The sequence below is a fragment of the Hypanus sabinus genome, chromosome 15 (assembly GCF_030144855.1).
Source record: "Hypanus sabinus isolate sHypSab1 chromosome 15, sHypSab1.hap1, whole genome shotgun sequence".
NCBI classification, from domain to species: Eukaryota; Metazoa; Chordata; class Chondrichthyes; order Myliobatiformes; family Dasyatidae; genus Hypanus; species Hypanus sabinus.
In genome coordinates this window covers 81294506-81318816 of record NC_082720.1, presented here as the reverse complement: position 1 = coordinate 81318816, position 24311 = coordinate 81294506, and the positions used below count along the sequence as shown (strand labels likewise).

General features: G+C 39.8%; 1 protein-coding gene across 1 annotated transcript in view; it reads right to left on the bottom strand.

The window, feature by feature from the left end:
* The window catches only part of LOC132405205 (organic cation/carnitine transporter 2-like), a 125296-nt gene that overhangs the window by 3174 nt on the left and 97811 nt on the right, over positions 1-24311 (bottom strand). The window contains exons 6-9 of the mRNA XM_059989895.1: positions 19921-20047; positions 17918-18018; positions 10685-10899; positions 5258-5440 (exon numbers count right to left, since the gene is read on the bottom strand). Of these exons, the coding sequence (XP_059845878.1) occupies positions 5258-5440; positions 10685-10899; positions 17918-18018; positions 19921-20047 (626 nt within the window). The remainder of the gene's footprint in view (positions 1-5257; positions 5441-10684; positions 10900-17917; positions 18019-19920; positions 20048-24311) is intronic.

Sequence of the window (24311 nt, the reverse complement as noted above, 5' to 3'; positions counted from 1 at the left end):
TTATGTGATTATTGGTGTAGACTGTAGTTTATATTGGTCCCCTTTACTTGCTTTCTTGTTGCCAAATGGCGGGTTGTGGGTTTGGGGTTTGTGAATTTGATGTCCTTGTGGGCAATGTGTTAGATTTTTGTGAGGGAGGGGATTGGGTGTTTGGGATTTGATGTTCTAGCAGTTGTTCTCCAGAGGATGATCTGTTAGCTTTGTGTGAGGGAGGAATTGGTTTTGGAGTTTGCAAGTCTTTGTTTCCTTTACATGCGAGTGGTGGTTGATGTCTTTCTGATGAACAAGCACCATGGCTTTTCTGTACTTCATGGCTATGGAGGAGAGTGGTATTCTGCATATATTTGATAATAAAATGAACTTTTTGAAGACTGGGGGTGTAACTTGTCACGGATCTAGACTAGCTGGAAAAATGGGCTGAAAATAACAGATGGGATTTAATGCTGACATGTGTGAGGTGTTGCTCTTTGGGAGGGCCAACCAGGATAGGTTTTACGCAGTGAGCTGTAGAGCACGAAGGGATGCAGTAGAACAGATGGATCGAGAAATGTAGATCCCTAATTCCTTGAAAGGTGTCATGGGTGGATTGTAAAGCAAGCTTTTGACACATTGGCCTTCAGAATTCAGTGTACTGAGAACAGGAGTTAGGATGTCATGCTGAAATTGTCTAAGACATTGGTGAGACCCAATTTGGAATATTATATGCAGTTTTGACAATAGACAATAGGTGCAGAAGTGGACCATTCGGCCCTTCGAGCCTGCACCGCCATTTTGAGATCATGGCTGATCAACTACTATCAATACTCGGTTTCTGCCTTGTCCCCATATCCCTTGATTCCCCTATCCATAAGATACCTATCTAGCTCCTTCTTGAAAGCATCTAGAGAATTGGCCTCCACTACCTTCCAAAGCAGTGCATTCCAGACCCCCACAACTCTCTGGGAGATGAAGTTTTTCCTTAACTCTGTCCTAAATGACCTACCCCTTATTCTCAAACCATGCCCTCTGGTACTGGACTCTCCCAGCATCTGGAACATATTTCCTGCCTCTATCTTGTCCAATCCCTTAATAATCTTATATGTTTCAATCAGATCGCCTCTCAATCTCCTTAATTCCAGCATATACAAGGCCAGTCTCTCTAACCTCTGCATAAGACAGTCCAGACATCCCAGGAATTAACCTCGTGAATCTACGCTGCACTTCATCTACAGCCAGGATGTCCTTCCTTAACCCTGGAGACCAAAACTGTACACAATACTCCAGGTTTGGTCTCACCAGGGCTCTGTACAAGTGCAAGAGGATTTCCTTGCTTTTGTACTCAATTCCCTTTGTAATAAAGGCCAACATTCCATTAGCCTTCTTCACTGCCTGCTGCACTTGCTCATTCACCTTCAGTGACTGATGAACAAGGACTCCTAGATCTCTTTGTATTTCTCCCTTACCTAACTCTACACCATTCAGATAATAATCTGCCTTCCTGTTCTTACTCCCAAAGTGGATAACCTCACACTTATTCACATTAAACGTCATCTGCCAAGTATCTGCCCACTCACCCAGCCTATCCAAGTCACCCTGAATTCTCCTAACATTCTCATCACGTCACACTGCCACCCAGCTTAGTATCATCAGCAAGTTTGCTGATGTTATTTTCAATGCCTTCATCCAAATCGTTGACGTAAATTGTAAACAGCTGTGGTCCCAATACCAAGCCCTGTGGCACCCCACTAGTCACCATCTGCCATTCCGAGAAACACCCATTCTCTGCTACTCTTTGCTTTCTATCTGCCAACTAGTTTTCTATCCATGTCAATGTCTTCCTCCCCGATGCCCTGAGCTTTGATTTTACCCACCAATCTCCTATGTGGGACCTTATCAAATGCCTTCTGAAAATCAAGGTACACTACATCCACTGGATCTCCCCCATCTAACTTCCTGGTTACATCCTCGAAAAACTCCAACAGATTAGTCAAGCATCATTTACCCTTGGTAAATCCATGCTGGCTCGGCTCAATCCTATCACTGCTATCTAGATATGCCACCATTTCATCCTTAATAATGGACTCTAGCATCTTCCCCACCACTGATGTCAGGCTGACAGGTCGATAGTTCTCTGTTTTCTCCCTCCCTCCTTTCTTAAAAAGTGGGATAATATTAGCCATTCTCCAATCCTCGGGAACTGATCCTGAATCTAAGGAACATTTGAAAATTATTACCAATGCATTCGCAATTTCCAGGGCCACCTCCTTTAGTACCCTAGGATGCAGCCCATCTGGACCTGGGGATTTGTCAGCCTTCAGTCCCATCAGTCTACTCATCATCATTTCCTTCCTAATGTCATTCTGTTTCATTTCCTCTCTTACCCTATGTCCTTGGCCCATCCATACATCTGGGAGATTGCTTGTGTCTTCCTTAGTGAAAACAGATCTAAAGTACTTATTAAATTCTTCTGCCATTTCTTTGTTTCCCATAACAATTTCACCCAATTCATTCTTCAAGGGCCCAACATTGTTCTTAACTATCTTCTTTCTCTTCACATACCTAAAAAAGCTTTTGCTATCTTCCTTTATATTCCTGGCTAGCTTGCATTCATACCTCATTTTTTCTCCCTGTATTGTCTTTTTAGTTAAGTTCCATTGTTCCTTAAAAACTTCCCAATCATCTGTCCTCCCACTCACCTTAGCTCTGTCATACTTCCTTTTTTTTAATGCTATGCAATCTCTGACTTCCTTTGTCAACCACTGCGGCCCCTTTCCCCCCTTTGAATCCTTCCTTCTCTGGGGGATGAACTGATTTTGCACCTTGTGCATTATTCCCAAGAATACCTGTCATTGCTGTTCCACTGTCTTTTCTGCTAGGCTATCCGTCCAGCCAACTTTGACCAGCTCCTCCCTCATGGCTCCATAGTTTCCCCTGTTCAACTGCAACACTGACACCTCCGAGCTGCCCTTATCCTTCTCAAATTGCAGATAAAAACTTACCATATTATGATCACTACCTCCTAATGGCTCCTTTACTGCAAGATCGCTTATCAAATCCTGTTCATTGCAGAACACTAAATCCAGAATAGTCTTGTCCCTGGTCGGCTCTCGTACAAGCTGTTCCAAGAATGTATCCTGTAGGCACTCTACAAACTCCCTATCCTGTGGTCCAGCGCCAACCTGATTCTCCCAGTTCACCTGCATGTTGAAACCCCCCATAACTACTGCGACATTACCTTTGCCACATGCCAATGTTAACTCCCTATTCAACTTGCACCCAATATCCATGCTACTGTTTGGTGGCCTGTAGACAACACCCATTTGGGTCCTTTTGCCCTTACTGTTCCTCAGTTCTATCCACACAGACTCTACTTCTCCTGACCCTATGTCCCCCCTTGCAAAGGACTGAATCTCATTCCTCACATACCTACAGGAAAGATGTAAATAAGTTTGAAAGAGTGCAGAGTAAATTTACAAGGATGTTGCTGGGACTTAAGGTCCTGAGTTATAGGAAAAGCTTGAATAGGTTTGGACTTTATTTCCTAGAACACAGAGATGGAGGGAATATGTTAGATGTATTTTGTATTTTGCACTATTACTTTTTAATGCACATTTTGTATTTTGTCATACCTGAATGCTTAAATTTTGTATTTTAAGGTTTATAATTCTGACCGAACAACCTTGAAACAATAATTTCCTTTGGGATAAATAAAATTTTATCTTATCTCATCTTAATTTTAGTTCTGATCATTCTATTTTGAAATTAGCACTTTGAATTAGAAAATTATTTGTTTCGATCTCTAATTTAGGAAGGGTTACCAAGGGCCAAAGGCATATTATAATCATATTAATATGTCATTTGCTGTAGGAAAGCCACCAATATCACTATGGACCCGATAAACATGAACTAATTAGAGGGACAATGTGTAAACAGCAAGCCAATAGATACTTTTAACCTCAGTTTCAACAACAGATACTAAAGGTTTGTTTTCACTTTGAACTAACAATTAGGATGACATTATCATTAGTCAATCTCAAATTAATAACAGAGTTTATATTTTAATGGGGATACTCCAATTAACTCTAAATAAAAGCAAAGGGCCTAGAATTGCATAGTACCTCAGCAACTAAATGGTAGTTTTATGGCAATGATCACGTTCCACGGTAACACTATTAATTGTGGTCAATTGCTTGTAACTTCAGTGTCACCCAAGGCCCAAAGCAAAAGAATTTCCCTTCCCACAGCTGCAAGGGTACAAATTAAATGATGGAAACTAGGTACATTCTGGGCCCAAGGCAAAGATGTGGGGATAGGATACAATATTGGCATTGGAAAGTAGTCAGCTGTCAGTGATCACTGGTGTTTGGCAGTTGGGATGTATGTGATTGGTGGCAATGTGTTCCAATCAAGCTGGTTGAAGATCACACGCTAAGGGAAGAGTGGAGTTTGTATAAAGCAGGTAGGAGGGCTGAAGGAGAGAGAATAATTAAGTATAATAGACTGACTTGTGTATCTACACCGACCTGTGTCATACTCAGTCAATGCCTCAGCCCACTCAGGTTAACCAAAACCCAGTTTCCTTACACATGGATGGCATCGGCTACTCGCATTTAAATGAATAACATCTGGAAATGGCACCTCTACGTGCTTCGTTCCTGTGTGCATTACACAACAGATACATGGGAACTCAGAATTAGAAGTACTGACTTTGAGAATGACTCTGAAAGCCCCCATTTTTTTAAATTATAATCTAATTGTAATTGGATCAAGCAACTCATGAATAAGCAATGCTCGCTTACCATGGAAGGCAGATCAGATCAGTACTCTTCCTGGCTGTGAATTAATTCATTTGGTGCTCTCTGACCAAGGAAGAGCCCAAGCTCACCCACTGATTTTGAATGCTCCCCATCGGACAGCCAACTAGGCAGGGCAGAAAACTCATGACTGTAATCTGCCTAGACATACAAATAGACATTTGTTCTCTAGAGAGGCCTACTCTCTTCCTCATCAGACCAAAGATCAGAAATGTGGAACTGAAATGCATCAAAAAAAACTCGGTATGTTTAAGTGGGACTGTCACATCTCATACTCATTGTGGCTGTGAATTTCATTACTAGACTTATTCAGGCCACGAAATTTTAAATAAAAGGAAGTCTTTAATTCTGCTGCAAAGTAAAGAGTTTTACAAAACCATGATATATAAATTATTTATATATTGGGATAGCATCAAAATTCTATATAGTATTGATTAATCAGTGATGATTAATTGTTACCTTACCAAGCAAAAGAATGTAAGGTGAGATGACACTGCCAAGCCTGGATGCCATTGAACTCACTCCGACGCCTGTGTTTCTCACTGGGGTCGGATACAGTTCAGCGGTGTAGATATAAACCATGGAAAAGGCACATGTACTTCCCAATTTTCCAATTAACACCAGCACTGTAGCAAGTGCTAAAAAATCTGGAACAAACAGAAATAGTTGTGGACTGGATATATGATGCTCTGGTTTCCAAGTGACTGGCTGTATAGATCTGTCCGTATGTTGGAAACATGGGTTAATTCTCCCCAAACACGTTCCAATGTTAGCAAACATTGAGAAGCTCTGGTGCCTTTCCTCCAATATTAAAATTATTGGAAAGAATAAAAAACTCCAGATGTGTATTTCTGGTAACAGATCCTGTGCTGAAGATACACATACTAAAACATATTTCCAAAATTACTGTTAAACATTTTGGTCCAACATAAATGAGGTGCAGTAAATAAAAACAGCTTATTTCTTCGATGACAATAATAATTACAAAACAAATGTTATAATACATTTACAAGAGATAAAGCAACTCTAATGTGATAAAGAGAGGCAGATGGAAAAACAGACACTAGGCTGCTGAGGGAGATATTGAGCACTTTAAAGATAGTGATTTCTGATTTGTAGGTCTCAGGTTAGTTATTGAAAGGGGAATGTATGGACTGGAAATTAAGGTCATAATAGAAGGAAGACCATTTTAATATTGTAAATCAAAATCTGCAGCAGTTGTTTGCAGTTATGTTTTCATCGGTAAGTGGGAGTCATTCCAAAATAAATTAATGAGAATTCAGGAGGATCATGGTCCTAAATGGTTGAAAGGTTAGTACTGCAGTTCAGTTCCATGGGACCTGGCTAACCCAGGGATAATGTGGGCTAGATAAATATATCACAAACTGATAATGACTAATTGCTTCAAGTATTGGTGTAGAGGAACTTAAAATAGAAATTAGGAGAAGAAAGAGGAGACGTAAAATATCACTGACTGATAAGCATTTTATATGCATATTAAGGAGATTTAAGTTTCAAATCTGGGAAATAATGCCTTCATGAGTTACGGAGGTAAGTACTTTTAGGCTTTGTGACTCTGGCATCCAAGTATTCGGATGAACCCTTGAATCGTCAGCTTTTAGATGCAAGTGCAATATTATGTTTGTATAATCAGATGGTCATGGTGAGAAAAAAAGAATTTGTTTCTGTGTTGTATTATTCTATATTATTAGGAAAACAAATAGTTAAAAAAGATAGTTTTAAAGAAGGTCATAAAGGAAGAGAAAATAGTAGAAGGACATAACAGATTACTGAATAAACTAAGCAGTGGGAGCTTTGGGGTAGAAAGCCCAAATGCTAAAGATGGAATGAAGAGGTAGGAGAAACTAAACATATGTAATATAGACCAGGACTAGCAAATGTTAATATGGCTCCTTAATGACTGAGGCAGAAGATTCTCCAAAGGGTAATAAAGACCCTGCAGGGAAATTCCACAAATACTGTGTCCTCCATTACAAAAGAAGACACAAAAAAACTGTCAGAAATACTATGGAACTAATGGAGTCAGTAAATGAAGAAAGAAGTTTTAGTAAAAATACACAAACACGAGGAAATCTGCAGATAATGGAAATTCAAGCAAAATGCACAAAATGCTGGTGGAACGCAGCAGACCAGGCAGCATCTATAGGAAGATGTACAGTTGATGCTTCGGGCCGGGACCCTTCCTGCATTTTGTGTGTGTTGTTAGTAAAAATGCAGTTTGACTAGTGCAGAGATTGGTAAAGGAATTTAAAACATCTTTAGCCAAGATGCCGGAGGACTGCAGGATTACTTATATCATTCCATTGTTCAAGAAAGGCTCTAAGAAAAAGGTGAGCCCAATGACATAAGTGGTTAAATTATCAGAAGATACACTAAGGGACTGTATAGGTAGGGGGCTTGATCAGGGATATTCAACATGTCTTTGTGCATGGGTGGCCAAGTCTAACCAATCTTGTAAAGTTTTTTTAAAGAAGTTACTAGGAAGGTTGATGAAGGAAAGTCGGTGAATATTGTCTACCTGGACTTTATCTAGGCTTTTGATAAAGTCCTACTTGTAAGTCTGGTCTAAAAGGTTCAGTCATTTGGCATACAGGATGAGGTAATAAATTAAATTCAAAATTGTGTTCACAGACATGAGAAGGAGCTACAGATGCTGGAAATCCAAGGCAAAACCCATAAAATGCTGGAGGAATGCAACAGGTCAGGCAGCGCCTATGGAAATAAATAAACAGTTAATGTTTTGAGTCAAGACCCTTCATCAGGACTGGAAAAAAGATGACAATTCAGAGCAAGAAGGTGAGGGAAATGTCCAGTCCTGATGAAGGGTCTGGGCTTGAAACATACACTGTATATTCATTTCCATAGATGCTGTCTGACCTGCTGAGTTCCTCCAGCATTTTGAGTGTTTTGCCTTCAAAATTGGGTTCGTGGTTGTAGCCGGAAAGTGTAGCAGTCCACTCCGACCGGAAACCTGTGACTGACAAGGGTTGGTGCTAGTTTGTTGTCGTTTGTCATTTATGTCAATGGTCTGAATGATAATAGAGACATAGAAAACCTACAGCACAATACAGGCCCTTCAGCCCATAATGCTGAGCTGAACATGTACTGACTTAGAAATTACCTAAGGTTACCCTTAGACCTTTATTTTTCTAAGCTACATGTACCTATGCAGGACTCTCTTAAAAGACCCTGTCTATTGTATCCGCCTCCACCACCATCACCAGCGGCTCATTCTATACACTCACCACTCTCTACGTAAAAAAACTTACCCCTGACATCTCCTTTGTACCCACTCCCAAGCACCTTAAACCTGTGTCCTCTTGTGGCAACTATTTCAGCCCTGGGAAAAAGCCTCTGACTATCCACTTGATCAATGCCTCTCATTATCTCGTACACCTCTATCAGGTCACCTCTCATCCTCCATCTCTCCAAGGAGAAAAGGCCGAGTTCACTCAACCTATTCTTGTAAGGCATGCTCCCCAATCCAGGCAACATCCTTGTAAATCTCCTCTGCACCCTTTCTATGGTTTCCACATCTTTCCTGTAGTGAGGCAATCAGAACTGAGCACAGTCCTCCAAGTGCGTCTGACCAGGGTCCTATATATACCAAAATGGACCATTTCACACTTATGTGGGTTGAACTCCACATGCCATTTCTCAGCCCAGTTTTGCATACTATCGATGTCTGGCTGTAACCTCTGACACACTGTCCACAACAGTCCCAACCTTTATGTCATCAGTAAATTTACTAACTCATCCATCCATTTCCTCATCCAAGTCATTTATAAAAATCACAAAGAGAAGGGGTCCCAAAACAGATCCCTGAGGCACAACACTGGTCACCGACCTCCTTGCAACCACCCTTGGCCTTCTTTGAGCAAGCCAATTCTGGATCGACAAAGCAAGGTCCCCTTGGATTCCATGCTTCCTTACTTTCTCAATAAGCCTTGTATGAGGTACCTTATCAAATGCCTTGCTGAAATCCATATACACTACATCTACTGTTGTACCTTCATCAATGTGTTTAGTCACATCCTCAAAAAATTCAATCAGACTCGTTTGGCATGACCGGCCTTTGACAACGCCATACTGACTATTCCTAATCATATTATGCCTCTCCAAATGTCCATAAATCCTGCCTCTTGGGATCTTTTCCATCAACTTACCAACCAATGAAGTAAGACTCACTGGTCTATAATTCCCTAGGTTATCTCTACTCCCTTTCTTGAATAAGGGAACAACATCAGCAACCCTCCAATCCTCTAGAACTTTTCCCATCCCCATTGATGATGCAAATATCATTGCCAGTGGCTCAGCAATCTCTATTTTTATCTTTCCAATAATAGAGATTAGCTTTATTTGTCACAGGTGATCAAAATATACAGTGAAATGTATAGCTTATGTCAAATCAAATCAGTGGGATTTGTGTAGGGCAGCCTACACTCCTGGTGCCAACAGAGCCTGCCCACAACTCAAACCCTAACTGTACATCTTTGTAATGTGGGACGAAACCCAAGCACCTGGTGGAAAGCCTTGCAGTCACAGTGCAAATGTACAAACTCCTCACAGACAGCAGCGGGAATTGAAACCTAACCTTACAGCTGGCACTGTAAAGTGTGTCATTAACCACTGTAAACTGGATTATCAAATTTGCAGATGACAGCAAGATTGAGGTTCCAGTGGACAGTGAGGAAAGCTTGCAGTAGGATCCGGATCATCTGGACCATCTGGAAAAATGCAGGTGGAATAATGCAGGTAAGTGTGTAGAGTTCTACTTTGGGACACAAACCTGGGTAGACTTACACGGTGAATACTAGGGAACTAAGGAGTGTAGTAGAACAGAGAGTTCTGGGAATACAGATCCATTGTGCCCTGAAGGTGGTGTGACAAGTAGGTAGGGTCATAAAGATTGCTTTTGGCACAATGACCTTCATAAATTAAAGTACTAAGTACAGGACGTAGTTTGTTATATTGACATGTATATGACATTGGTGAAGTATTATGTACAATTCTGGTGAATATGTACCTGCAGGGAAGATTATTAGTAGGATAGAAAGAGTACAGCAAGGAGTTACAAGAATGTTGCCAGACTTGAGGACCAGAGTAATAGGGAAAAATTAAATAGATTAGAAGTTTTTCCCTTGAGCATAGGAAAATGAGGGGATATTTTACAGAGGTATACAAAATTATGAAGGGTACAGAGGGGTAAATGTAAACAGGCATTTTCACTGCAGTTGGGTGAACCTAAAACTAGAGGTCATATTTTAAGGGTAAAAGGTAAAATATTTAAGGAGAACCTGAGGAGGCTCTTCTTCACTCAGACGGTGATCAGGGAGTGGAACAGGCTGCCAGTGGAAGTAAATGTCACATGATCAATATGGATGATCAAAAATCAATAGGAGTTATAACTGTGCTGTTCCAATGTAACTTTGCAGATCTTCCTGCATGTATTTGTCAGAAGTGCAGGGCATGGATAACCAGCTCAGAATAATAATAGAATATTAATCAGAATTAGAATCATATGACAGTTTAAGCAGATGTCATGGCAGAGTCTGCTAGTTTTCAATTGCTCATCCATGATGCTCATTGAAAGATAGACAGGACAGCAAACTTCATTTGGACTCTCAGGCACATCTGCACGAGTCACAATTTGGTCCAACATCTCAAGATCATACCACTGTTAAAATCTGTGCAGTTAGTTGGTGGAAAGAATGTGAAGAATTTCAGAGTTGTTGGCATACTGTGGCAGTGTACCAAAACCTCTCAGAATTACAGCTCCTGTGTATTTCAACTGATCATGGGATACTGCTTTTTAACGCTTGTTAGCAAATATCGTAATAGGATCAATATAGAAGCAATGTAAAACTTACGTGATGGGATGAAATGAATGAAGAGCAGGATACTTCCACTAAGAAAAAGAGTGACTGAAAGGCTGAACTTGCGTGGAAACTTCTGAAAGAGAAGCCATACTGCTATGTTGGCTGGAATCTCTGAGGCAGCAAAGAGGAAACAATTGAGATAGTCATCACCATGGAAATTGGGTATGTTCAATGACAGGCCATAGTATCCCATTGATATAATCATCCTGCAAAAACAAATTCAGATACTTCTTGTAAGGCATATTCTTAGGTTCTTCCTAGCTTATTTCTTAGAATTTCTTTCACTTGATTTCATGTTGTCCAGAGATGTTGCTGATATGTGGCTTTTGCAGCATTAATTTAGTCACAAAGTTCAATGTTTAAAATAATACTTATTATCAGAGTACATACATTGCCACTACATGCAACCCTGAGATTCTTTTCCCTCTGGGTATACTTAGCAAACCTGTAGAACAATAACTGTAAACAGGATCAACAAACAAGGTACTGTGCAGTTACAAATATAAATAAATAGCTATAAAAAATGAGAACATGAAATAACTAGATAAAGAGTCCTTAAAGTGAGATCACTGGTTGTAGGAATACCAGAGATGGAAAGAGTGTAGCTATCCTCGTTTGTTCAAGAGCCTGATGTTTGAGAGGTAGTACCTATTCTTGAACATGGTGTTGAGAGTCCCATGCACCTGTACCTTCTATCTAATAGCAGCAGTGAGAAAAGAGCATGACCTGGGTTGCTGATGGATGCTGCTTTTCTACTGTAATGTTTCAATGGTTGGGAGTGTTTTACCCATAATGTACTGGGCCGAATCCACTACCTTTTGTTGGATTCTCCACTCAAAGGCATTGGTGTTCCCATGCCAGGCCTTAATGCAGCCAGTCAATACAATTTCCATCACACATCTAAAGAAGTTAATGAAGATTTTTGATGACATGCCGAATCTCCAGAGACTCCTAAGGAAGTAATGATGCTGTTGTGCTTTCTCTGCAATAATATTTATATGATGGGTTCAGGACAGGTCCTCTGAGATAGTGACACCCAGGAATTTAAAGTTACTGCCCCTCTCCACCCCTGATCCTCCACTGAGTACTGTTTCATGGACCTGTGGTTTCCCTCCCCTGAAGTCTACATCAGTTCCTTAGTCTTATTGAGTGAGAGGTTGGTGTTACAGTACTCAGCCAAATTTTTAATCTCCCTCTTGTATATTGATTCATCACGATCTTTGATACAGCTCACAACAGCAGTGTCATCAGCAAACTTGAATATAGTGTTGGAGCTGTACTTAACCACACAGTCAAAAGAGTAAAGTGGATAGAGCACATTCACTAAATTAAATAACAATTTCTTAACTGGACAGTAAAATATATTGTATTGAAATTTATCATGTTGTAAACTCCCCTGTTTTCCTGATGAAAAATTACCAACTATTATCTACCCCACAAGAAAATAATCTTTCTGTGGGTGATGGTAATAACCTTAGTGGCTGACAAAGAGGAGTTATTCAATTCAACAATAAGACCAGATGAACTACAACTGAAGAGCTGAAGTTAAAAAAAAAAATTCTTCCTCTCATTCAGCTCCTTCTATTTACATTAGTTTTGGAGAGAAAATATAACTACAGATGCTAGGTAGCAGAAATACAAACAGAAAATGCTGGCCTTAGTAGGTCAGACAACTTTTGTTGAGGGAAAACAAAGACATTTCATCTTGACAACCTTTCAGCAGAACACCGAAAATGTAAGAATCAAATACTTTTCAGATCAGAATCAGAATCAGGTTTATTATCACCTGCATGTGTCATGAAACTTGTTAATTCAGCAGCAATACATAATAATATAGAAAATCAATACAATAAGTATATATATACATGTATATTAAATAGATTAAAAATAGTGCAAAACAGAAATAATATTTTAAAAAATGTGAGGTAGTGTTTACAGTTCAATGTCCATTTAGGAATCGGATGGCAGAAGGGAAAAGGCTGTTCTTCAGTTGCAGACTGTGTACCTTCAGGCTTCTGTACTTCCTTCCTGATGGAAACAATAAGAAAAGGGCATGTCCTGGGTGATGGGAATCATTAATAATGGATGACACCTTTCTGAAACACTGCTTCCTGAAGATGTCTTGGATACTACAGAGGGCAGTATCCAAGATAGAGCTGATTAATTTTACAACTTTCTGTGGTTTCTTTCGGTCCTGTGCCGTAGACCCCCATACCAGACAGTGATGGAGCCTGTCACAGTGCTCTCTATAGTACATCGATAGAAGTGTTCAAGTGCTTCAGGTGACAAACCAAACCTCTTTACACTCCTAAAGAAAGATAGCTTGTGTCTTGCCTTACTTATAGCTGCATTGATGTGTTGGGTCCAGGTCAGATCCTCAGAGATCTTGACGCCCAGATGCTCACTCTCTCCACTTCTGACCCTTCCATGAGAATTAGTTCATGTTCCCTCATCTTACCCTTCCTGAATTCCACAGTCGGCTCTTTAATCTTACTGAAGTGAGTGCAAGGTTGTTGCTGCGACACCACTCAGCTAGCTGGTATATCTCGCTCCAGTATGCCCTCCCCTCTCCATCTGAGATTCTGCTAACAACAATTGTATCATTAGCATGGCATTTGAGCTATGCCTACCCACATAATCATGGGTATAGAGGGATCAGAACAGTGAGCTAAGTACACATCCCTGAGGTGTGCCAGTGTTGATCACCAGCAAGGAGGAGATATTATTATCAGTCTGCACAGATTGTGGTCTTCTTGTTAGGAAGTTGAGAATTCATTTATAGAGGGAAGATCAGAGGCCCAGCTTATTGATCAGAACTGTGGAAATGATTATTTTAAAAGCTGAACTAATGTCAATGAACAGCATCCTGGCATAGGTGGTTGAATTGTTCAGGTGATCCATGGAGAACCATTGAGATTCTTCTGCCATTGACCTATTGTGCTGATAGGCAAATAGCTGTGGGTCCAGGTCCTTCCTGAGACAGGTCTTAATTCTAGCTATGACCAGCCTCACAAAACATTTCATCACCATAGAGATGATTGCTACTGGATGATAGTCATTAAGGCAGCTCACACTACTCTTCTTCGGCACTGGTACAATTGTTGCCTTTTTGAAGCAGGTGGGAACTTTCAAACATTGCGGTGAGAGATTGAAAATGTCGTTGAATACTCCTGTCAGTTAGTTGGCACCAGTTTTCAGAGCCTTACCAGGTACTTCATCCAGGTCCTTCCGCTTTGTAAGGATTCATCCTCCTGAAAGATAGCCTGCCATCAGACTCCAAGACAGAGATCACAGGGTCTCTAGGTGCCGCATGGATTTTCACAGATGTAGTTATATTCTCCCTTTCAACGTGCGTATAGATGGTGTTGAGTTCATCTGGTAGTGAAGCATCACTGCCATTCATGCTATTGGGTTTTGCTTTGTAACCCAGATTAATTAAACCCAAAAGGTGTAATGTTATAAAGCTTCACATGTGGAGGGATGAAAACAAGGTTTACCAAATTTTAAAATAAAGAGAACTTGTAAAATAAATGCTATGCGAGAACCAGGCATAGCCAATGAAATGCAGGAAAGTGAAAGTAACGCAGCAAACTATTAGAAACTAAAGATATAAACTGTTAAAAGTGGAATCAGTAGTGTGTGTCTCTCCCCTACTTACCTGAAAACCTCAGGGTGAAACCCCTGGAGTAGAGACGATAGTGATAAAAGATCTATTGAAGTTACAGCTATAACAAACAGACGCTGTAACAAGACAATATTGGCAGAGACGAGTATCCAAGATCTCTACTGTTGTAACTGGGAATTGGTTCTGTTAAATCACACCAAGGGATTTGGTCATTTTGTTGTATAAGTTTGTGAATCAACTCTCCATGGATGATCAACCATTTCATCTAACAAAGCAAGAAACAAGATGGCAACCCACCCAAGATGAAGAATAAGCATGGGAACTAATTGTTTCATGACATAGAGGAGTTAATATGGTTGGATTTATAAACTTACTTCATTCAAAGGATCTGAATTTGATTTTCTGCAAGTACTGATTATTTTTGTGAAGATTTTGATAAGCTGCTGAATGAGATTTACTTTGTTTAAAAGTTGTGATATTGCAGAATTGCTGTGAAAGGAGTTAAGCAGTATAGACATCTCATTTTAAAATTTGAATTTCAGTTGATATATATACTGACTTGAATTGAAACTGAAGTTAACTGAAATACTTAAGAATAGGAATTCAATTAGTTTTCTAACTAGGGGTAAAAAGGAAAAGTTAGTCTATAAACCTTGAAATAGGGAATAACACTAGTGACAAAGGTTATTCCAATGAATATCACTGATTCTAACTTAAGAAAAATTTGTTTTTGTTGATCTCTGAGGTTTGGAACCAAACAGAATGCCGGAATTTTGAATAGTTCATACTCATGTAGATATTTTGTATATCTTGTCTTTTTATAAATAAAAGTTACCTTCAAAAGTGTTTGTTCTCTGTTCATTGCCTCCTTCCGATATCTAGAGCTTCCGATGGCCCACTGACATCCAGTGTAGTATTATGTAATTAGATTTCTCTCCTAAAGAGTGTGGTGACCAGTCACAGGAGACAAGTGCTAGTCAGGCATTATATAAAACTTGGCAAGCCAGCCAGGAGGCAATGCATTAGATAACCAGTAACACACTGATTAATGCACAAGCACTAGAAGAATCCTATTGTTAAAACCCATTTGTTCAAACGCATTTGTTCAATTAAGACTGACAGTGGGAAAAAAACAAAGTCATAGAGAAAAAGGGTGTCAAAATCCCAAATGCTGTTTTAGTCAGTGGCATAACAGGAACAGAAAAAGAGGAGCAAATACTAGATTTTCTAAAACAATATGGGTCAGTTGCCAGAGTTATTCCTCTACCTGACCCCAGTGTAGAATTTCCCACGTCGCTCAGAGTACAATTTTGGTTCTGCTGTGCAAGATCTCTAGCCTTTGCTTCCATACACTCAGCTAGCAAGAGGTGACCAAAAAGTTTCCTCCCATGTAGTTACTTTAGCCAGTGTTTACACTCAGGAAGTTGAGTGAAACAGCATCACTCAAGCTTACCTTGGTGAGTTGAAAACCTTAGCAAAGCACAGTAGGAAAGATATGATGAAATCCTGAGAGAGATGTTAACCAGGATCAGTGAAACCCTTACTATTGAGAGAAGGGTGACAGTCACTGTTCGAACTGCTGAAGATGTACATAACAAGACCACAACTCTTCAATTCAGAGCATTCTCCTCTGAAACTAACCGGACAGAAACAGCTCTAGCTGCTATGTAGAATAACTCAATCCCTATAATACAAACTAATAGAGTTGCCATGAACCCATTCCTCACTCCCAGTGATCTACACCCTTCAGATACTCGGAGAGTCGTGATGGAGCTCATTGTGCACAGTAATGGCTTGATGGTTCATGGCAAACCACCTGTAAGGCTCCGAACTTTTTCTGGTAGAGCCCCTTGTCCACCTAATGAGATGGATTATGAGGTTTGGTGTGCTAGTGTTGAACTGCCTTTCCAAGACCCAAGAGTGTCTGATCTTCATAGAACATGGAAAATATGAGTAAGTGTTCTTCCACCAGCTTCTGACATCAGCAAGTCAATAAGCCTTGGTGTTTCACTCCCTATTTACGTAGAACTCCTAGATTCAATTTTGATACCATGGAAGACAGTGATGAATTATTCACCAAATTCATGAACACACTGGTGAAAAACCATCTGCCTGCCTACAGTGGCTCCAGGTAGTGTTAACACTGACTGTAAAGTGAGGCAGTGTTGCTGAATCTGAGACTAACTAACAAGCACAGCTGCAACATTCTCCCTCATCAGTAGTGCAATCCTTCCACCTCTTTTACACCTAAAGCAACAAAATCTAAGGATATTGAGTTGCCAGTCCTCCTCCTCAGGCAACCAAGTCTCTGTATGGCAACAACTTTGTGGTTTTATGTACTGATCCAGGCTCCAACTTCTTCCTCATTACAGTCATTCCTACCTGTGGCCATCAAACTTTACAACTCCTCCCTTGGAGTGTCAGACACCCTGAGCCAATAGGCTGGTCCTGGACTTATTTTTCCACTTGGCATGATTAACTTATTATTATTTAATTATTTATGGTTTTATATTACTATATTTCTTCACTATTCTTGGTGGTGCGGCTGTAACGAAACCCAATTTCCCTCGGTATCAAAAACCTATGTCCATCTGTCTGGAGTACTCCTAGCATTGAATTAAACACATTTCAGCTCAACAGTTCCACCACATTTATCGGCTTCTTCCTTTCAGTCTTATTTGTCATAGCACCTTTCCCATCCAAAACCCTACCACCTGTTGCCCTGCTGCTGTGGTTCTCATACCCTTGCCACTTTGGTTTAATACCCAGCAAACTTCCTGGTGAGAATTCTGGTTCCCCTCCAGCTAAGGTTCAAACCGTCTTGCTTGCTTCCACCTGCCCTGGATGACTGCCCAATGATCCATAAATCTGAAGCCCACCTCTAGCACCAGTTCTGTACTGAACTGTAATATATTTCTATTTCTCACCGCACTGGTACATAGCATGGGTAGTAATCCTAAGAATACAACCCTGGAAGTATTGCTTTTTAACTTTTTATCTGTCTCTTTAAAGTCACCTTACAGGACCTCATCCCTTCTCCTATCTGCCACTGGTACAATATAGACCCTGGAGTCTGCCTGCACACACTTATCTCTCTGAATGTTCTGAATCTACTATGAGACATACTTGATTCTGGCAACAGGGAGTCAATACACCATTCCGGAGTCTTGCCCAGCTGCATCTCCTCCCCCACTGCCAACTGTATCCAAGCAATGTGTTACTGAAGGAAATGACCACAGAGAATGTTACACTGCTTGTTTACTCCTCTTACTTCTCCTGGTGGTCAGCATTTTAAAATTTTAGCAATTTGCCATATTAATATTCTTCTGAGACAGCCAATCGGGGTTTCTTTAATGAAATGGTACACCTCTGTCATTACCACATGCCATCAAGTGTCTTGCATAGGAAATTAACAAATACTTGGCCGGATCAAAGTGTGAATATTGGGAAAGAACTTCATTCAGCAAAACTGACCAGCAATTCAATCAGTCTGTGGGAAAATATCTAGAGAGTAAACAGTTCCAGGATATATTCACAAAGTCCTTAAAACCAGATTTTTTTGTGTGTTTCTGTGTATTTTGCTTGACTCCAATACTTACCACAGCAGAATGTTAATGATTGTGATGGTTCGGATATTACAGGTTTTTAACAACTGAGTAAATGGAACAGATTTTACTTTCTTATTCTTTATGTGCTCGAGCTGAAAGAAAAGCAGAGAATTCAAAATTGCATTAGCTTAAGAAAAAATGTCTATTATTTTCTACATCTCTTGGTTCATATAAACGATACAAAAGACCAATTATTCAATTTCCTTTATGTGGATATCCTAAAAGGTGTATATACATTGCAAATACATTCATCACTTTCCAAAAATAGGAATCATTCCTCTTCCCAAACTGGCAGCAATTCCTGCCCAGTAGAAATAAATCTGAACATAATTAATTATAAAGATTGATAAAATTGGCTGAATATTCTCCAGATTTAAATTCAAATTAGAATCTGGATAGAACCAAAATGAGGATCAAAGTAAACTGCAGAGTTGTAAGATTAGTCAGCTCCATCATGGGTACTATACTCTGTAGTATCCAGGACATGTGCAAGCCGCAGTGCCTCAAAAAGTCGATGTCCATCATTCAGGAACCCACCACCAGGACGTGCCCTCTTCTCACTGTTACCATCAGGAAGGAGGAACAAAAGCCTGAAAGCACACCCTCGGCAATTCAGGAACTGCTTCTTCCCCTCTGTCCTCCAATTTCTGAATGGACATTGAACCCATGAACGGTACCTCAGTACTTTTTTCATTTATGTTTTTGGATTACATACTTAACCTATATATATATAAAAATAAAACCTATGTATATATATATGTGTTTGTGTGCGTGTGTGTGTGTGTAACAAAACACACAAAATGCTGGAGGAATACTTTTTTCATTCTTCCATGGCCTTCTGTCTCTTTCACCAATCAACTTCCTAGCTCTTTGCTTCATCCCTCCCCCTCCAAGTTTCACCTATTGTCTGGCGTTTCTCTCTTCCCTCCCTACTCCCCCCCCCCCACCTTTCAAATCTACTGCTCAGCTTTTTCTCTCCAGTCCTGCCAAAGGGTTTCAGCCCAAAACGCCAATTGTATGTTTTTCCCTAGATGCTGCCTGGCCTACTGAGTTCCTCCAGCCTTTTGTGTGTGTTGCTTGGATTTCCAGCATCTGTAGATTTCCTCTTGTTTGTTAAATATAATAACTTTGATTAATGGTGTAAAATCTGTAAATGGTGCATTCAAGTATCATTATAATTTTTGTAAAAATGGGCAGATTTTAATAAAATAACTTTCAGTACAGGATTCCACTTTCCACTATGGATTATTCTTTCTTTAGATTCCATGAGTGCTTCATTCTATTTCTTTGAGTCTGTTGCATTTGTACGTCAATTCAAAAGCTCAATATTTTAATTTCCTTGCTATTACAAACCAAACAGTTCTTTTATACATCTTCACTGATAAGGCTCAGGAGAAGGCAGTATGATTTGTAAAGGTAATGATGAATCAACCTTTCCAATGATCTGAGAGAGTTATTCTGATACATTATATATCTTATACTGAACAAAGCAAAGGTCAACTCTAAATGCCTACTAATAATAAAAAATATCCAAACATAATTATATCCAATGAGAGTTCTGACATACAATTCATGTTGGAATTGCTTTATACAGTTGATAATAGTACAGCTCCATACTTATAAGAATTTTTACGTCTTATTTTTATGCAATGAAGACCCAGCTGAAAATGTATTTCCATTTGATTATGGGTGAAGTTGTCTATGAAATTGTTAATGGTCAAGTAGCCAGGTGAACACTCATCATCCTAGCACATGTGAAAAAAAATAACTGGGGTTGTGGGATCCACTTGTAGAACCAAATTAGATCACAGAGTAAAATTCTTTTGCATGGAAGAGAAATGAAAACTGAGATTTAAAAAATGTTGCTCTGTACTGTATGCAAGAAAGTGAACCTCAGGGCAATATTTGATGACATACTGTATATGTACTTTGGTAATAAATTTACTTTGAAGTTTGAATCACAAAGAAACAAAAAGATGGCATTGTTGCAATACCTCATCTTCACTGAAAAGCATCGCTGGAGGAGTGACACCATTTTTCTTTGCCATGAATCGAATTATTGATTCAGCCTCCTCTACTCTTCCTTTAGATAATAGCCAGCGTGGAGATTCAGGAATAAACCTGGAATTAAATAAGTTATTTTATAACATGATTATTGAAGCCCTAATAGACTTGTGATATTACTACTAAGATGGGCAGCATGGTAGAGTGATGGTTAGTACAACACTATACAGTACAGGTGACGCAAGTTCAATTCCCACAGCTGCCTGTCAGGAGTTTGTACATTCTCTTCATAACAATGTGGGTTTCCTCCTATAGTCTAAAAGTATACCAGATGGTAGGTCATTGCAATTGTAAATTGTCAAGTGATTAGGCTAGTATTAAATCGGGGGATTGCTGGGTGGCCAGAAAGGCCACTGTGTCTCAATGAAGAAAATACTTCTTAATAATAATAAATATCATGAAGTTGTATTTAAATGTATTAGTTGAATCAGAAATTATTAATGATTATAAGATGACATAAGTTATAGGTAATGTGGATTTTAACTTCTAACATGTTTCTAAGGTCTCAGATTGTGAACATTATTGACAAACGTCTATGATTGCAACATTCTCACTGAGGCACTAGATGTGTGCTGGAGGTATGAAGGTGAAAAAGATCAAGTCAGTGAGAAGGCAAAGAGGACATTTTAAAAACATAAAGAATCAGTAAGTTGAGAAGAGAGAAAATGACAATGCTGATATTCATAAGCAAAATGGAGAGTGACATAGTTAATTCAGAAACAAAGGTTCTGAACTTAAAGAAGGGTAACTTTGAAGGTATGAGACATGAATTAGCTAAGATAGACTGGCAAATGATACTTAAAGGATTGACTTAAAGGATACTTAAAGGTGGATATGCAATGGCAAGCATTTAAAGATCGCATGGATGAATTACAATTGTTCATCCCAGTCTGGCAAAAGAACAAACCAGGGGAGGTAGTGCACCCATGGCTGACAAGGGAAATTAGGGATAGTATCAAGTCCAAAGAAGAAACATATAAATTAGCAAAAAAAAAAGCGGCACACCTGAGGACTGGGAGAAATTCAGAGACCAGCAGAGGAGGACAAAGGGCTTAATTAGGAAAGGGAAAAAAGATTATGACAGAAAGCTGGCAGGGAACATAAAAACTGACTGTAAAAGCTTTTATAGATATGTGAAAAGAAAAAGATTGGTCAAGACAAATGTAGGTCCCTTACAGTCAGAAACAGGTGAATTGATCATGGGGAACGAGGACATGGCAGACCAATTCAATAACTACTTTGGTTCTGTCTTCACTAAGGAGGACATAAATAATCTTCCAGAAAAAGTAGGGGACCGAGGGTCTATTGAGATGGAGGAACTGAGGGAAATACATGTTAGTAGGGAAGTGGTGTCGGGCAAATTGAAGGGATTAAAGGCAGATAAATCCCCAGGGTCAGATGCTCTGAATCCCAGAGTGCTTAAGGAAGTAGCCCAAGAAATAGTGGAAGCGTTAGTGATAATTTTTCAAAACTCCTTAGATTCGGGATTAGTTCCTGAGGATTGGAGGGTGGCTAATATGATCGCACTTTTTAAAAAAGGAGGGAGAGAGAAACCGGGGAATTATAGATCGATTAGTCTGACATTGGTGGTGGGGAAAATGCTAGAGTCGGTTATCAAAGGTGTGATAACAGCACACTTGGAAAGAGGTGAAATCATTGGATAAAGTCAGCATGATTTGTGAAAGGAAAATCATGTCTGACGAATCTTATAGAATTTTTTGAAGATGTAACTGGTAGAGTGGATAGGGGAGAGCCAGTGGATGTGGTATATTTAGATTTTCAAAAGGCTTTTGACAAGGTCCCACACAGAAGATTAGTGTGCAAACTTAAAGCACACGGTATTGGGGGTATGGTATTGATGTGGATAGAGAATTGGTTGGCAGACAGGAAGCAAAGAGTGGGAGTAAATGGGACCTTTTCAGAATGGCAGGCAGTGACTAGTGGGGTACCACAAGACTCAGTGCTGGGACCCCAGTTGTTTACAATATATATTAATGATTTAGATGAGGGAACTAAATGCAGCATCTCAAAGTTTGCGGATGACACGGAGCTGGGCGACGGTGTTAGCTGTGAGGAGGATGCTAAGAGGATGCAGGGTGACTTGGATAGGTTCGGTGAGTGGACAAATTCATGGCAGATGCAACTTAATGTGGATAAATGTGAGGTTATCCACTTTGGTTGCAAGATCAGGAAAACAGATTATTATCTGAATGGTGGCCGATTAGGAAAAGGGGAGACGCAACGAGACCTAGGTGTCATTGTACACCAGTCACAGAAGGTGGGCATGCAGGTACAGCAGGTGGTGAAAAAGGCAAATGGTATGTTGGCATTCATAGCAAAGAGATTTGAGTACAGGAGCAGGGAGGTTCTACTGCAGTTGTGCAAGGCCTTGGTGAGACCACACCTAGAGTATTGTGTGCAGTTTTGGTCCCCTAATCTGAGGAAAGACATTCTTGCCATAGAGGAAGTACAGAGAAGGTTCACCAGATTGACTCCTGGGATGGCAGAACTTTCATATGAAGAAAGACTGGATCGACTAGGCTTACACTCACTGGAATTTAGAAGATTGAGGGGGGATCTTATTGAAACGTATAAAATTCTAAAGGGATTGGACAGGCTAAATGCAGGAAGATTGTTTCCGATGTTGGGGAAGTCCAGAATGAGGGGTCACAGTTTAAGGATAAAGGGGAAGCCTTTTAGGACCGAGATGAGGAAAAACTTCTTCACACAGAGAGTGGTGAATCTGTGGAATTCTCTGCCACAGGAAACAGTTGAGGCCGGTTCATTGGCTATATTTAAGAGGAGGTTAGATATGGCCCTTGTGGCTAAAGGGATCAGGGGGTATGGAGGGAAAGCAGGTACAGGGTTCTGAGTTGGATGATCAGCCATGATCATACTGAGTGGCGGTGCAGGATCGAAGGGCCGAATGGCCTACTCCTGCACCTATTTTCTATGTTTCTAAAACAATTTAGTGACAGTATCATGGAACAGAAGGATAAAATATATGGACGAATTGAAACAAGTGAAAGACTGAAGTTGACAATCATAATGGCAAAGTGAACAATTAGAAACTTCAATAATGTTTAACATAGCAATGCAATCTGTTGGAAAGAAACTTGAAAAAAATTAAGCCATTACTCTCAAAGAAACTCAGGTGAAAAATATTAATGAAAATCTTTCTACAGAAATACAGGACTGACAATATATACTTACTGTCATTAAACTGATGGTATCATTAATCTATGGCTTTACATAGTGTCATTAATGTATTGTACTTTGTCTCGGAAATACATCCCGTTGACTTAATTATCAAAGAGAGAAGAATATGCTTTGTCCAGAAAATATAATGTTATGTTGTTGCCCAGGGATGAATTGTATCAGATACACTTCATATGAACAAGAAAGAAATGAAGGAAATTCACTTGTTCCATAATATGATGATAATTGTGTCCTCCAAAAAAATAGAGCCAATCTCTGCATTCATACTGCTGCTGTTAGTATAACACCCTTCTGTGGATTAAAAATGAACATTGCTGGTTGATATTTGTAACAAGGGTAAATTCTCTCCCATATAAGCACTTGTTAAAATCTTTTACACCCCAACTAGACTCAAGGCCTCTCTATCAACTTGTGTGTAATTTTTCTCTACAGTGGTAAGGGGACAGAATTCAAAGGCTATGCGGTGTTCACTTCCTTCACTCATAACATGTGACCTGACTGTGCCTATACCATGAGGTGAGATGTCACAGGCAAGCTTCACTGGACGACGTGGATCAATATGTGTGAGTATAGTGTCTCACTTCTCCATTTCCTTCACCTGTTGGAAAGCCATTCACACTGAGCTGTCCATTGCAATTTTTTCCTGATCTGTAGTCATGAGTACAAGGGGTGGAGAAGAGTAGCCAGGTTTGGCAGGAACCTGTTATAATAATTAACAAATCCTAAAATGGATTGCAAATGTGGCATATCCTTGGGCCTTGGGGAATCTACCACTACTTGAACTTTCTCAGTACACTTGAGTAACCCTTGTGTGCCCATGCTGTGACCACAGCAAATGATGCCTGGTTTAAAGAATTCGTGACTGTTATGTTGTGCTCTGAGCCCATAATCTTTGTAACATTGCCTTGAGATTTTGGAGATGTTCCTTGTCAATCAGGTAATACTGAATGCCTGGTAGCCTTGCAGTACCTGGTCCGTAGCTTTCTGCCAGAGATACTACTCCAAAAATAAGCCTATCATAGCGATAAAGCCCTTTGTGACTTTCTATGGTGAGAAACACTTCTTCCATCTCCATCTATAGGCAGGCCTCAGATGTCCGCTT